At 32.9% G+C, this 15,791-nt stretch overlaps 2 protein-coding genes across 5 annotated transcripts in view; one reads left to right on the forward strand and one right to left on the reverse strand.

The window, feature by feature from the left end:
- Window positions 1-3,214, forward strand: part of LOC132726274 (dual oxidase maturation factor 1-like) — a 28,569-nt gene extending 25,355 nt beyond the window's left edge. For all 4 annotated transcript variants that reach the window (XM_060711571.1, XM_060711573.1, XM_060711572.1 and 1 more), the window contains one exon: window positions 2,277-3,214. In XM_060711571.1, the coding sequence (XP_060567554.1) occupies window positions 2,277-2,322 (46 nt within the window). In that variant the 3' untranslated portion in view covers window positions 2,323-3,214. The remainder of the gene's footprint in view (window positions 1-2,276) is intronic.
- A 573-nt stretch (window positions 3,215-3,787) lies between these two features.
- On the reverse strand, window positions 3,788-15,149 carry LOC132726279 (organic cation transporter protein-like). Its single transcript, XM_060711586.1, has 8 exons — window positions 14,791-15,149; window positions 13,532-13,953; window positions 10,203-10,436; window positions 7,877-8,011; window positions 7,239-7,324; window positions 6,946-7,063; window positions 5,607-5,679; window positions 3,788-4,447 (listed from the first exon to the last, which is right to left on the reverse strand). Exons 1-8 carry the CDS (start codon window positions 15,079-15,081, stop codon window positions 4,247-4,249), a joined length of 1,560 nt encoding a protein of 519 aa, XP_060567569.1. The 5' UTR covers window positions 15,082-15,149; the 3' UTR covers window positions 3,788-4,246.
- Between the last annotated feature and the right edge of the window lie 642 nt (window positions 15,150-15,791).

Raw genomic sequence — 15,791 nt, forward strand, 5'->3', positions numbered from 1 at the left:
ATAAAAAAGGATGTGCATAATTTCCATACTGCCATCTACCCATATGTCAAGTTTCATAAACATATTTTCAGTACTTTTTGTGTTATCACTGGATCCAGGTTATGTGTAAAATTTGCCATATTTTCAGTCTATTTGTTGCCATAGCAACCAGAATTTTCAACATAGGAAGAAAAGAAAAAGACGTGCATAATCTCCATACTGCCATCTATCCATATATCAAGTTTCATAAAAATAATTTCAGTACTTTTTGCGTTATCGCGGGATCCAGGTTATGTGTAAAATTTGCCATATTTTCAGTCTATTTGTTGCCATAGCAACCAGAATTTTCAACATAGGAAGAAAAGAAAAAGATGTGCATAATCTCCATACTGCCATCTATCCATATATCAAGTTTCATAAAAATATTTTTAGTACTTTTTGCGTTATCGCGGGATCCAGGTTATGTGTAAAATTTGCCATATTTTCAGTCTATTTGTTGCCATAGCAACCAGAATTTTCAACATAGGAAGAAAAGAAAAAGACGTGCATAATCTCCATACTGCCATCTATCCATATATCTAGTTTCATTAAAATATTTTCAGTACTTTTTGCGTTATCGCGGGATCCAGTTTTGTGGACGGACGGACTGACGGACGGACGGACAGACGGACGGACGGACGGACTGACGGACGGACAGACAGACGGACGGAGGGTAAACCTAAAGTCCCCTCCGGTAAACCGGTAGGGGACTAATAATTTGAAATAATTTTTTTTTTTAGAATTGACATTTATGTTTCTGATACAGAATGTATATCTTGTATATCGTATAAAGTATTTATCTATTAAAATTATATCTTTTTATTACAGTTCAATTAAATGTATTATTACAGTTCTCTATACTATTAAGACCATATAGTATTTTTGACAGATGTAATATAGCAATAACGACATTCTAATGAAATCTTTGTGTCTGTAAAATGAAGGCTAGATTTGGAATGTCGAAATTGTTTTATTTGTCACTTTATCATATTATAAATAAACATTTAAAATATAAGATTATAAGAATATTTTGATACAATGCTTATGGTGAAATTATGTATACTATATCGGAAAAACCTGTATATTTAACTTTTCCCAGTACATAGTCCAGAGGATTGTTTCCTGTTTTCAATAGTTTTCCCCAAAACAGTTGCCAACATTACTTGTTAAGTCTTCCTTTACAGTACCGTTTTTTCTTATACTTAAGTAATTGTGATTACCTGAACATATTTCGTTTTCCTTAATTAGTATAATCAAGAAAATGTCCAGGTGTACGGAACGCCGGGGAATCTATTCAGGTGCTGTTCATGCCTGAAATAATGCATGGAAGGGCACCTGAAGTCTTCCTCCACCAGTTAAGCTTAAAAGTCGCCATGAGCTATACTGTGTTGGTGTGACGTACACATCCCTCAACCCACCGCCCCCCCCAACCCACCGCCCCCCATTCACCCCCCCCCCCAAAAAAAAAAAACAACAACAAAAAAAACAAAACAAAAAAAACAGGTAAAGCAAAAGGATTGTGTGTCAGGCACGGGATTGTTACGAGTAAAGCTGTATAAATATAAATTCAGATAAATCAAAATGCAACAAAACTTGTAACTTGTAAGGCACATACAAGTTATAGATAAAAGAACATATCATTTATATGGAAAAAGAAAGTACCAATTGACGTTAAAAAAAGGTTCAAGCACACAAATAGTTACGCTCCCTTCGCAGCTCACTGAATACACTCACGTTACTAAGAAAGTGAGCGATCGCGGAACATTCGACCGCAGGAGAGTAACAAATAGTTAAATACGAGCCATTTGAAAATTATTTAGTAAGAATATTCTATGTAAAGGAAAATAAAGTTAATGAAAAGCGAAAAAACATTAGAGCAAAACAAAAGCAACTGGTTAAACAGATGAAACGAAAAAGAGCCCCAATAAACATTAAGAGCAAGTAAGTTGTTACCTGTACAAAACAAATTTGCTGCGTTTAAAGCAACATGTAATTACACTTTCCCTGTTAATGCGACTAAACTTCACAGCAATGGAAATACTTGTTTCGATGCAAATGGAAATGTTGCAATTAAATTAGCAAAAGAAATAACCTTTTCGATGGCAAGAAAAAAACACAGCTGAAGAAAAACAACAGATGACCATAACCTTCATACTTGCTGTATTCTTATTTCTTGTTAGATAATATTACATTGTGAAAAATGCAAACAATTAAAAGATACATTGACGGTATTAAATATTTATTTTATGTCATTTCAGTTTCAATGGTGCCACTCCAGATGACGTTTCTATCCGGATGAACTAAATAAGTGTGAAAATTCGACCATTGCATGAAAGATATGAAATATAGACATGAATGTGTTTAAATGATTAACATTTACGTCATTTATTAAAGGGCAATACTTTTGCAGCAAAAATATTTATACCAAAATTTAAGGGAGATAATTATGATGTTTTTAGTTTAAAAGAGGGACGAGTCGTGCATTTAATGCTATGTATTATTACAGCTTAAGACACAATGATATATGAATTATTTGTACTGAAAACGAAGCAGACAAAGTGATAAGGGTGAAAATGATTGGGAAAAAACGCGACATTACCACACTTTTATTGTACTTGATATTTAAAAACTATTTTAATTTAATTTCATGAAAAATGTGTTTATTTTGTTTTAAATTCAGGTTGGATTGTAAAATAAAGTCAGTTTATAGATACATTAGTTATTTAGTAATCATGATATACATATAAAGCTTTCTATATTAATGGTTTTAATCAAAATAATTAAACATTTATTTTTAGAACATGGTTTTAAAAAAAACTAGTTAGATTAACATTTTGAGAAGAATACAACAGTTTAATTACACAATATATTTATATCATGTTGAAAATTTCAATAAGACTATAACATAAGACACTTAAATATATGCTAGAAAACCGGAAAGCCATTGTTGCATATATATCAATATATAAGCATATGTATATTTTATAACACTATAAAGTATATGTTTCTCCTACATCTTACATACTAGTATAAATACATGTGTTATCAATATATGAAAATTGTGAACAAATTCAATGTACAAGAGTATATTAAAATGTTATTAAAGTTGTAAATTTTTCATCTTCACAACTTGCTGTATTATATATTTATATTGGATGTAATATGAATAGACCATAAAGATAAAAAATTAAATACATATTCAATGTTTCTTTTATCTTATTCGATATGTTCTCTATTCGTACAAGAAATATAACGCGAGGACCTAGCTGTCCATATACAAGGCTACATGAAACTCACAAAACAACTTGTGGTTACACATTTGAGCATATATTATATAACACTTTGTCCATTTCTATTGTTAAAGCTATATATAGAACACATAGTAAAAACAATTTTTTTTGTAACATACATTTTCACTGGTCAATAGTGACGCTTATATTTTCTGAATTCATTTATTTATATACGATTATAGCAAATGTACATGTGTGAGTATTTTTTTTATCATAATTACAAAAGCATTTTTGCAACATTATAAATAAGTTATAAAGAACTTAATATAACGTGTTTTACAGTGTGTATAGTTACAACACGGTAAGTTGCATTATGCTAGCTTTAAACCGTTTAACCGACAGGGACTTTGGAATCTTTCATGTAAGGAAGTTATCCAGCTAGCTTATGGAACGTCGGTGGTTCTACTCAGGTGCCCGTTCGTGCCTGAAATTATGACGTCGCCATATGTCCTATAATATGTCGGTGTGACGTACGGTGTGACGTAAAACCGCAATTAAACAAACAATAAAACAACTGTTTAAACTGTTCTGTCATATCTGCCCATTAATACCATTATATAACAGCACAGACTGAATATATTCAATGCATTTCATTCGATCGTTTCCAATTATTTCACGGCTGTAGGAGTGTTTTTTCCCCAGATAATGTACAGACAATGCACTTCCCGTCACAATAGATTAGTCAACCTGTTTTCGAAGGGGTAACCGTAAAAATATGTTTGTACCTACGGTTTAGCTATGAAAACCCCGAATATTCTCAATTCTGGGGTTAGTCTATTCTGATTTCTATTCACATATTTATCAGCCTTCTGTCAACATCAAAACAGTTATAATCCATACACAGAAAATGATTCACAAGAAACATTAAAATTTTGTAGTCATAGATAACCATACACTTCTTTGCAGCAGATTTTTTTCCGAACACTTGTATCGCTATCCTACATTGCATTCAGCATTTCTTCCTCTTCTTCAAAGATCTTCTTCACCGATTCCTCATTAGAGTCGACACCGTTACTCCGTTCATGTATTTTGTCCTCGAGATCAATACCATTAGTTTCTCGCATTGGAAGAATACATACGATGGAGATCAAGGCAGCCGCGCTACAAATCCAATACATTATCCCTGACACCTTTGTATCCTGCAAATTGTAGACACAATATAAATTATGTTAAAAAAACCCTAAAAAACAAACAAACGAGCAATTGTACTTTGAAGAGACAAAATAGCATGATGATAATAATCGTATTATAATTGTATTATTTTAATTCACATTACTTATTGAGGTATTTCATTGTAGCAGAGTTTTCGAACACTTGCATCATTATCCTACATACAGCTGTTCGTCTTTTTCTTTAAAGGTCTTATGGGACGCCAGACGGTAAAAATGCAGAATGCCACGTCGTGAGATCTAATTTCGACCTGCTGACATTACTTTAAAAACCTCCAAGCCTCTACCAGCTCAATGTTTTAGTTATTAGACATTGAGGTTGAGATCTCTATTCTGAATATTGATGTGTTTTGTATAATAAACGATATATCATATCCCACTGCAGGTGATAAAACAAAATGTTTACCATTGACAAGACAATGTATACCACAGCTGTTGTCTAGTGTTACATTACTTATCAAGGGTAAACATTTAGCTCTGTCTCCCTTAGTGGGATGTGATATATATATATTATTACCTGGACACTGGTGAACAACAGATATATTGTACGACAACGAGATGACTTCACAGGCGTACATGAAAATGTTTAACATGACGTTACCAAAAGAGAAAATTCGATCCTGAGACATTTTCAGTTCTTTTTTTGTATTGTTGATTTAAATGGACTTTTTTATGACATAAGTTTGACGGAAACAAAGTCAATTGTATTTAATTCTGAAGTAATTTTTTTCAGTTCTGTCCGATTTTAATGATAATTCTGCTTGTCATATATTAATGTTTTTGGCGTAAAACATGGGAGTGAAAAACAATATTCTGTCGCACAGGACAGCATTAGGAGGCATCAGGTGACTATGTACATATAATACTACAGGGGCAGCCAGTCATGAGCGTTGAAGCAATTCGCGAAGTTACTCTTATCATCTTCTTCAATAGCATCGGGACAAATTATTGTATAAACAAAGAAAGGCATCCGCATTAATTCCAATTACAGAATTTCTTTATCTTTCTTCTTATCTTTCAAAGTACGATATAAAATTTAAGGAAAGACAATATGATTACGTAATGCAAAAAACAATTTTTGTTTAAATGCTAGACTGTATGAACAACAAAATTCAAAACATTTGTTTACCAGAAACACAAGTTGCGGCCCAATGATAGCGCCTATCCTTGATATTGTGTTATGCAAACCAAATCCAAGATTTCTACAAAACAAATGACAAATAAATTAGACTCCCAAGATTGACAAAACATTTTGACAAGGTGTATCAAAATATTTGCAAATGTTCAATACTTTTATTGAAAATTGTCAGAGACTTATATTAATTACTAAAATCTTTAAGCCAATTTGGAAAACGTTTTAGCACCTGAATTTAAAAAAAAACAAGATATGTTTGTAAAACATGTATGCCCCCTATGAGCAGCAAATTAGTAATGTGATCAAGTTATTATGCATGACTTTTGACCCAGAGAACAAAAAATTAATAAGGGTTATCTACTGGTCATGACTAGTCACAAGGTAATAATTATTGTGACCCCATAGGTTGTGTGCAGCAATTTAATTTATTACAAATCTTATCAAAAAAAAAAATATGCATAAAATTTATGAATCATGTAGGCCTCATTAATGACAGCCAAGTTGTTATATTACATAAGACCTTCAAATGTGTATACCAAAAGTATTTTAGTTTAATATAAAAATATCAACCAAGGCAACTTGACTTGTTGAGTTATTGGTCAGAAACCATCTTAAGGTACAAGGTCAATTTGACACTGACCCCTTGACCCCAAAATCAATAGGGGTCATCTACTGGTCATGACAAATCATCATATAAAGTTTGAAGTTCCTAGGCCTAAGCATTCTTAAGTTTTTGATCGGATACTGTTTTTACCTATCAGGTCAATGTGACCTTGACCTTTGACCCCAAAATCAATAGGGGTCATCTACTGGTCATGACCAATCACCATACTAAGTTGGAAGATCCTAGGCTTAAGCGTTCTTTAGTTATTGATCGGAAACCGTTTTTACCTACAAGGTCAATGTGACCTTGACATTTGACCCCTTGATCCCAAAATCAATAGGGGTCATCTATTGGTCATGAGCAATCATCATACCAAGTTTGAAGTTCCTAGGCCTAAGCGTCCTTTAGGTATAGAGTGGACACCATTTTTAACTTCAAGTAAATGTGACCTTGACCTTTGACCCCTTGACCCCAAAATCAATAGGGGTCATCTACTGGTCATGACCAATCACCATACCAAGTTTGAAGTTCCTAGGCCTAAGGGTTCTTTATTTATCACTCGGAAACCATTTGGTCTACGGACCGACGGACCGACGGACCGACAAGTGCAGAGCAATATACCCCCTCTTCTTTGAAGTGGGGGCATAATAATGAATCATGAACAAATTAACAATTTAAATTAGAATATGTATTTTAATTGAAGTATCATTGTAAAAATTAGGAATTTACCTTACTACAGTAGGATAATTTTCAATGGTAAGTGTTTGAACAGGAGACCACGAGCAGTTTATTGCAGTCAGCGCAAGAAGTGCAGTGACGTTAATTAATGTGTTCCTACTGGATGTTTCTACAAATACAAATAGGATCCTAAATTAATAAACTAGCATTTTTTAAAATTATCTTCCTGAACAAATTATGATTCTTTTCAATAAATACATTGCATTCATGATCTATATATTTCGGAGTGACATACAGAAAGAATATTTAAACAATGATATATAAAATAATAAATAAACCACAACCTTCGAAACGGTTTGCAATAGCAACCATGAGCGCTGAAACAGCACATATTAAGTACATTAAGATGCTTGTTGATTTTCGGCCAAATCTACAAATATAAAGACAAGTTTTCGATTCAACAAAAACAACCGAGTGAATGATAAGTTTTTCTTGTTGCAAAATATGTTTTGGACTGACAATTTCTGCATCACGTGTTATTTTTTATGTTTAAATCTGGTAAGGCTTGCCATCTGAAAATGTTTTATGTTCTAGGTTTCAACTCCGCATAAGGTTGGTATTTAACCAACGTGGCATTCAAATTGAAGTTTGTTTAGAAATCGAAGATGATTTTCCAGTCTACGTATGTGGGTGCTACATTTAAAATACAGAAACACATTCTAAAGATATAAATTTTTCTAGAGATCTAGAATATTATGAATAAGAAAACTCAATAATATCAGTTTTTATCATTATATTTGTTTGGAGCGAATCGAAATGAAAAGTATCACAGAGCTCCCTCAAACAGCTGTGAGTCATAGACATTTCTTGTCCAGACTTTAATATAGATATAAAATATAAATAGTTTGTGACAAAATGATTTATGAAAATCTTATAAGCGTTATACGACATTTGCCATAACATAAATATATCTTTTCCTTACCTGTTTTCTAAGTATATGATAATAAACTGAATTGGGCTTCCAATCAAACTTGGTATAAAGAGGTTAACGAAAAGGTTTCCGGAGAGCTTTGGTACGCCAAACTGTATACCGTATGTGTTGAATCCAATCGTGATCCTGCGAACCAAAAATTATTTGAATTAGTGGAACAAAAGTGTTATGTTTATAAAACAGAGTAATACAGAATCCCTAAAGAACGTCTAAAACAAAACGGCAAACATGAGCAGAATTCAACATTTAACTATGTACATGGTGGAATTTTTACTTAAGAAACACCCAAATATATGTTCATACGGCGCTTAGCAAGGAATCTTCAATGTGGCACTTTTTGTGCCATTCCATGAAAAGCCTATTGTCCCCAAGTAAAAGAATGCATGTGCCCTAATAGAAAAAAAGGGAATTTTGAAAGAAGACCAGAGGTTATAAAGCCTGCATATGACATATAAGACGTCAAAAGAGAAATTTAAAATGCAGGCACCATATCCTAAGAGTGATTGTAGGGATAATGGACGCACTAATCCAGAAACAGAATAAAATAGAAGAAACCAAAAACACCACAAACATGCACACATAGTATTAATGTCGTGCTGAACGATCTCAATGGATCGAAAATATAACATGTTTTATTAAATGTACAATTTTTTTCACTAACTTATACAATCTAGTAGTACCTTGAATAGAAATGTTTTAATCATAACCCTGTACTTAATAATGTTCTCGGATTTTCATCGGCATATATCATTAAATAATTTATCCCTAAAAACCATTTGTCAATTCATGTCCTACGTCATAGAATAAAATTCTTATAGTTTTTATCAATATTTCGACGTATATCATTATATTATATTTTATTTTATCATAAACATGTACATGATTCAATTAATTTACAAGAAAGATATTTTCATTCACTGAAATTTCACTTAAATAGTTTCATTCAAAATATGATTGAAAGCATGGCGGGCATATATGACTGTTTAACATATTTTGGCCATTCTGGCCCAGCGTACATTAAACCTATAGCTATCAGCAGTTTTACTATTGTTTGGTGTCCTGCTGGGCTCCTTGCCGGTGATCCTGTGTTGCCGGGTCGTGTTGGGGATTGCGTTCATTGAACGCCGCCCTTCCTTGATGATCTTGTTTTTCATATTTTTAATAGCTAGTACGATGTATTACTTTAATTATATAGCCTCCTGGTATATGAATACCTCAGGCCACATGCATATTTTATACATTCCCTTGTTTCCTACCGGCACCCGCTATAAATACTGGTAATACAATATATAATAAATTCATATGACCATTTCTTCATAATAATTATTCTATAAAAGCATAAACGGGCCGTGATTTTATAATTTTGAATTACTGTGTTTTAATATATATCTTATCTTTCCACTATTATCATTGGTATCAAACTATTTGGTCATAAAAATACTGAAAGTAGACATTAAAATCACCAAGTATAACTTAAAATGATATTATCGGGTTATTAATAAGTTTTGATGTATTTTAAGATATCTCTGCCAATGAAATATTTCGATAGCTTGAAAAAATACAGTTTCACCTTTATTCATATATAATAAAACATTGAATTTTTGTTATCATTTATTTTCATCGTGTCATACCGAAGCATTTATTGAGATGGTCGTTTTAATACAAAATAACATATTATTTTTTACATAGAAAGAAAACAAATACAAGGATTTATAAAAACTTAGTCTGATATTTGAGACATAAGTTTACAGAAACAGCTTCTTGATCAAATACCGAATGGTAAGAAATAATTAAGTTCTGTGATCCGTTTTGTTAATCTCTGAGGCGTCGGTTCAGTTTAGCAAGGAGACACACTATGGAGTAACTATCACCGAAATTATGGTCAATTCTAAAATACTTATTTAACAATGAAAATATTTCTCATATGACACCTGGGGTCGAGGTTATAAAGAAATATTCAAATCTAAAACTCAGATCTCAGGTACTTGATTGGTCATAAACAGGTACAGAATGTGAATGGACCAATGAAATCCAGAGATTTGAGCTTAATCTCAAGGAAAAGGTTTTAAAACCTTTGAGCAAGTTCTGGTAAGTTCGGGGAAGCGGACTCAAAAGTTATTCATTAGTTGCAAAATTGAGCTTAAATAAATAATGTCTTAACTTACTAATATATCTTTTATAAATAATTATATTATTCCAATATTTTCAGAATAAATACATAAATAATCAGAGGTGATGTCGTTTGAAAAAAGTTGACGATGGACACTCTAACACACGGAAAAAATAAATAAATAAATAAATAAATAAACAATCTCACCATACTACTGCTAAAAGTAAGGTACACTTTAAAAGCTCTTTGTTTCTTATGATATCAATAAAGGAATATTTCTTGTCTAGAAGTTTTTGTTCCTCTTTTGATGTTTTCAGTGCATGCAGCCCAGACATGTCCGGTACCGGTCTCTTATTAAACCTTGCTATTGTTTTGATAATATTCTCAGCATCTCCAAAACGGTCATGTCCGACATAAAACCTGAAGCTTTCGGGTACAAACCTGCAATGATACTGTGTATATTAATACAGATTGTTTTTCTAAAATATTGAAACAAAAACAGAATAATGCAATTGAGTTCAAATACCTTATAACTAGTTAACAATTTAGTCTCTAGTAATACAGTAAACTCCGCTTATAACGATATTCAGGGGACATACAAAACTATATCGATATATCCGAATATCGTTACAACCGAATTTCTGTACGGTGTGTAGCTTACTGACGATGCACTGCATCGTTCAACATGTATAAGCAGTATCATTATATACTAGACATGTGACAATCATGTACTTACGACAAAACTTTATTCTTTTCATGCATATCAATGTTGAATGCATAAAAAATCAGTTGCACATCAAAATAAACACAAAACTGACATAAACCGAAAGTAATATGTACACAGGTACTGGTAACCTTACATTGGCTTAAATTTATACACTGGAAAAAAAACGTCAAAATTAAATTGCTTTTTTAACTATTTACACTCATGGGTAAATCTTGTTTAAGTTTTGTTCATGTACAAAGATATTCACTGTCGGAAAAAATCAGTTAATTTTGTCTGCTTTTTGGCTTTCCCTATTTCAACTGAAATTGTCTCAAGTTCATGTCCATTGTATGGCTTTTAGAATGTTAATCTGTTTATCGATATGTTTGTCTAGACATGAAATAATATGGTCAAGGACACGTGACCTGTAATGCCTTTTGAATGAAAAGATAATCCCTTGATCACAGGGCTGTAACTTAGATGTAGTGCTAGGTGGAAAAAACAACAGTTTTACAGCTTTTAATCCCTCGATTTTCGGATGGGCCGGGCAATTATCAACAAACAATAGAATAGATCTTTTCTCACGTGTCATACGTTTGTCAAGTTTTTTCACCCAACTGATAAATATTTCTGGGTTCATCCAAGCACGACGATTAGCTTCGTAATCTACCGGCAAACTTTTAACATTTTTAAAACATCTAGGACTTTTGAATTTTCCGATTATCAAAAGTTTAAGTTTATCAGAACCGTCCATATTTGCGCCGATAAGCACTGTGATTCTGTCCTTGCTTTGTTTGCCTCCAAAACATTTTGTTCCTTTTACCTCTAGTGTTTTATTTGGGGTCATTTTATAAAAAACGCCAGTTTCATCGATATTATAGACATTTTTTGGTTCATAGTCCTTGATCAAACTTGGAAGTTTTGCCTGCATCCAATTTTTAGTTTGTGAATTATCGACGGAAGCAGCTTCACCGGATAATGTTTTGCTCGCTATGCCATGACGATTTTTGAATCTTTCAATAAATCCGTTTGTTGCCTGAAAATTTTCCATGCCCAGCTCACATGCCAGAGAATTAGCCTTTCGTGTAAGCATAGGTCCATCAATAGGCACATTTTGGGATCGAACAGTCTTAAACACTCAAACAGCGCCATTTCAATGTCTCTATTACTGGCATGACGCATTCGTTTACGGGCTGGGCTGAACGACGTAGTCTCGTATGCATTGATGACAGAATCTTTATTTTTCCAGATTGAACTTAATGTGTTTTGTTTAATTCCAAAATCGTTTGCAATGTCCTGTTTTTTACGTTTACCAAGATTAATCTCTTGAATTAATTTATATTTAGTTTCAATATCCAACATTTTTCTTTTTTCGTTTTTCTGACATGTTCACTGTTTTAGCTACATGTACATGTATAACTTATTTACAACGAAAATTGTTATTGAAAGGAAACAATAAAAGGACAAAACCATGCTTTTATTTTTTGAGATGAATTCACCTGTATTGAGAACGAAACGGTAGTTACGTACGCACAGAACATGTTCCGCCTCATTGTATTTAATCGAGCAGATATTTATGCATTAAAACAAGCGGACCGAGACCGCTCTTACACAACAAACTTGTGCAGCAAATTATCGTTTTAAGAGGTAATATATGTGCGTTGGGGTTGAAAATCCACATCGATATATCCGAAATATCGATACATGCGATATCGATATATGCGAGGATGCTTCCGTTAGGTTATAATGGAAGTTGGCAGGGACCAAGACAAACGTATCGATATAACCGATATATCATTACAAGCGATATCGATACAGTTGGAGTTTACTGTATTTTACTTGTGTAATTAGTCTTAGATTTACTGAAATCGAAACTAACTTTGGGGCATCTAATAGCAATGCTGAGATTTTTTTTAGCAAACGCATAGGGTTGTGTTTTTTTTAGTGTAATGTTAAAACATGCCATTGGCATACAAAAACTTTGATTTTCATGAACAAGTGAGAATCATGTGGGTATAGACCGGTAGAGGCCATAGCTTTAGGACTAATTCAGTCAAATACAGGTTACTGTCATGATATCATCATTTGAGCCACGTCATGACAAAACCAACATAATGCGTTTACAACCAGCATGGATCTAGACCAGCCTGCACATCTGCGCAGTCTGATCAGGATCCATGCTGTTCGCTATCAGTTTCTCTACTTGTTATAGGGTTTGTAAGCGAACAGCATGGTTCCTGATCAGACTGCGCGGATGCGCAGGCTGGTCTGGACCCATGCTGGTCGCAAACCCATTATGTTGGATTTGTCATGACACGGCTCATTTGTATCTTTGCTGAAAATTCCCGTGCTTTATATCAACAAAGAAAAACATTTGTGTGGCCGCTGATGGTTGTCATATAAACAACCAATTTGGTTTAAACTTCTTTTATTCAATAAAGTATACATAAAATAATTTCACAAAAATGTAATTCAGACTGGATTGGAAAACAAGTAAAACAAAACTTATATTAATTCCTCTCCAGTAAAAATCATGTTGCGGTAAGCTCTTTGATAAACAACTAAGAATAAGAGAATAATTAATTAAACAGTTTAAGGCGAAGTGTGCCTGACATAATTGTCAGAACATTGGCATATCCTTGTTTATCATATATTAACTAACATTTAGATTTTTTGTTATTTCTTCAATCATTGTGAATTAATGGTTGTATACAGCAAAATGAACCACAATTATGATTGATAATGCGTTTGGTTCAGGTTTCCATATATATGCTTCAATTAAATAGTTGAAGGAAGTCGCAGTTAATGTCATACTAATTATTTTACTTACCAGTATGTAGCAAGAAGAGGTAGGCCGGTAGCGGCCCCGGTGAAATGAATGTATCTCCAGTCTTTTAACAACCAAGCAGCAAACGAAAATATAATTGTTTCTATAGCCCAAGATGGAACTGCTACAACCCAGGTCCTCCATCTAGCCGTTGTAAACTCTGCCATTATGTTGTACTGAACTGTTAGTTCAAATCCGATAGCAAGTCCAATAAAAAATCGAAAAACGGCGAACATTTGCCAAGATGTCGAGAACGCCGTAGCTACGTTCAAGATAACAAGAACAAAAACAGACGAGAATAAAGGTGCTTTCCGGCCAATTAAGTCAGCAATCTGACCACAAGCCAAGTTACCAATAAAGGTTCCTGCCATTTGAATCGATGTAATAGTCGTTGTAACCCACTCTTTGTCACATATAAGATCCCACTGAAAGAAGGGACATTTCAATATGACTGTAATGTATATAATTATCATATAAGTAAAAAGTGGATGCATATTGTTATGTACATGTGTAATCATTATATAATGTTTGTGAATTAATATGTTAACCATTCAATACTTTTAAGGAATTAATCAATTTATTTTAATTATAACCAAGATTCATCTGTATGTTTATGATTCATTGTTTATATCATGGAACTTTATGAACAGTTTTTTATAGTTGAGAAGAAACAAAATGATTCAAGTCCATTCTAACTACTAGCCTTTTATAAAATGTTCTAGAAACTACTCCATATATACACATTTTAGCATTTCTTGAAAGTGTAATTTTAGTTAAAATTTTCGAGTGAATGTATTTTGTACGCAATTCTATCGAATTTAATTTGAAATATTATTATCAGAAATCTTGGAATTATATTTTCTTATACTTTGTAAAGAATATAGTCATTATGCAATGTTTACTTGGATATTTGTGAGGTAATATAAAAAGACATGGACATTTATTAATTCACCAGGATCAGATATGCCTATTTAGGACTTGTTTTATTATTTAATCTTACAATTATCTTGTAAATGTCTAGTCTATAACATAGTAATTTTTTTTAAGAATATATTTTGTAATTGGTTTTAAATTTATGATAAAATTACATTGATCTGTGTCATTTTAAATTTTAATTATGGGACAAAACTGCGCCTGTAGCAATCTTTTTCACCACAAAGTGTTATTACGACGATAAGTTGTGTCAATGTTTTATTATATTTCTCAGCATATCATTCAGAAGAAAAAAGAAATGTATGTATAAAATATTATTGAATAATCACCTGTGTAGCAACAGTTTCCATTGACTTGTCAAAAACAAATTTCGAACATTTAGATGTACTATTGAATGCAGTACAAGATTTGTACTGTGGCATGTCTGTCGTCAAGGTCACATTTGAAATGTCAAGGTCATCGACACACCACCAGTTTGGTCTAGCAGCACCGAAAGCCATAAACAGTAAACTGAAACAGACGATACATTTCATCGAATGCACCGTCAAACAAAGCAGAATTTGGTACCGACCGCAACCACCTGTCTGCTCAATTAGATCCTCCAGTTGTAGCACTTTCATAGTTAGCAGCAACTGAAGAAAAGAAAATAGTATTTGATTAGTTTGATTGGGGTTTACATCACACCAACACAGTATAGGTCATATGGCGACGTTGTGGCGGAATACCTCAGGTGCCCTTACATGCATTATTTAAAGCCCAAAACGGGCATCTGAGTAAGTAATGTATGACGAATATAAAATAAATATTAAAGAAAAAAAATCTGAAAATTTTATAACTCCTATGTAGGACTTTATAGATCCTACATAGGAGACAAAAAAACCCTAATTAGTAGTTTTAAAGTCCTGCGTGGGAGTTTAAAAGTCCTACGTAGGAGTTTATAACTCCTACGTAGGACTTTATAAGTGTTCCTCTACGTAGGAATTATAAAGTCCTACGTAGGACTTATAAAGTCCTACATAGGACATATAAAATCGTAATTAGGCTTTTATATCTCCTTATTAACTCCTACGTAGGAGTTATAAACTCCTAAAAGGAGTTATAAACTTCTAATAAGGCTTTTATCTCCTACGTAGGAATTATAAAGTACTACGTAGGAGATGCAAAGTCCTACGTAGGATTTATCCTTTTTTTTTATAGAACATGTAAAATTGGCACCAGGACGCTTCCGTAATTATGCCCCAGAAACATTTTTTTTTATCTTTAGAAAGAAGGCAAAACTACGGATGCGTCCTGGTGCCAATTTAACATGTTCTATAAAAAAGATACTAGT

Source organism: Ruditapes philippinarum, unplaced genomic scaffold, assembly GCF_026571515.1.
Source record: "Ruditapes philippinarum isolate M1 unplaced genomic scaffold, ASM2657151v2 ctg1030_1_1_1_1, whole genome shotgun sequence".
Taxonomy (NCBI): domain Eukaryota; kingdom Metazoa; phylum Mollusca; class Bivalvia; order Venerida; family Veneridae; genus Ruditapes; species Ruditapes philippinarum.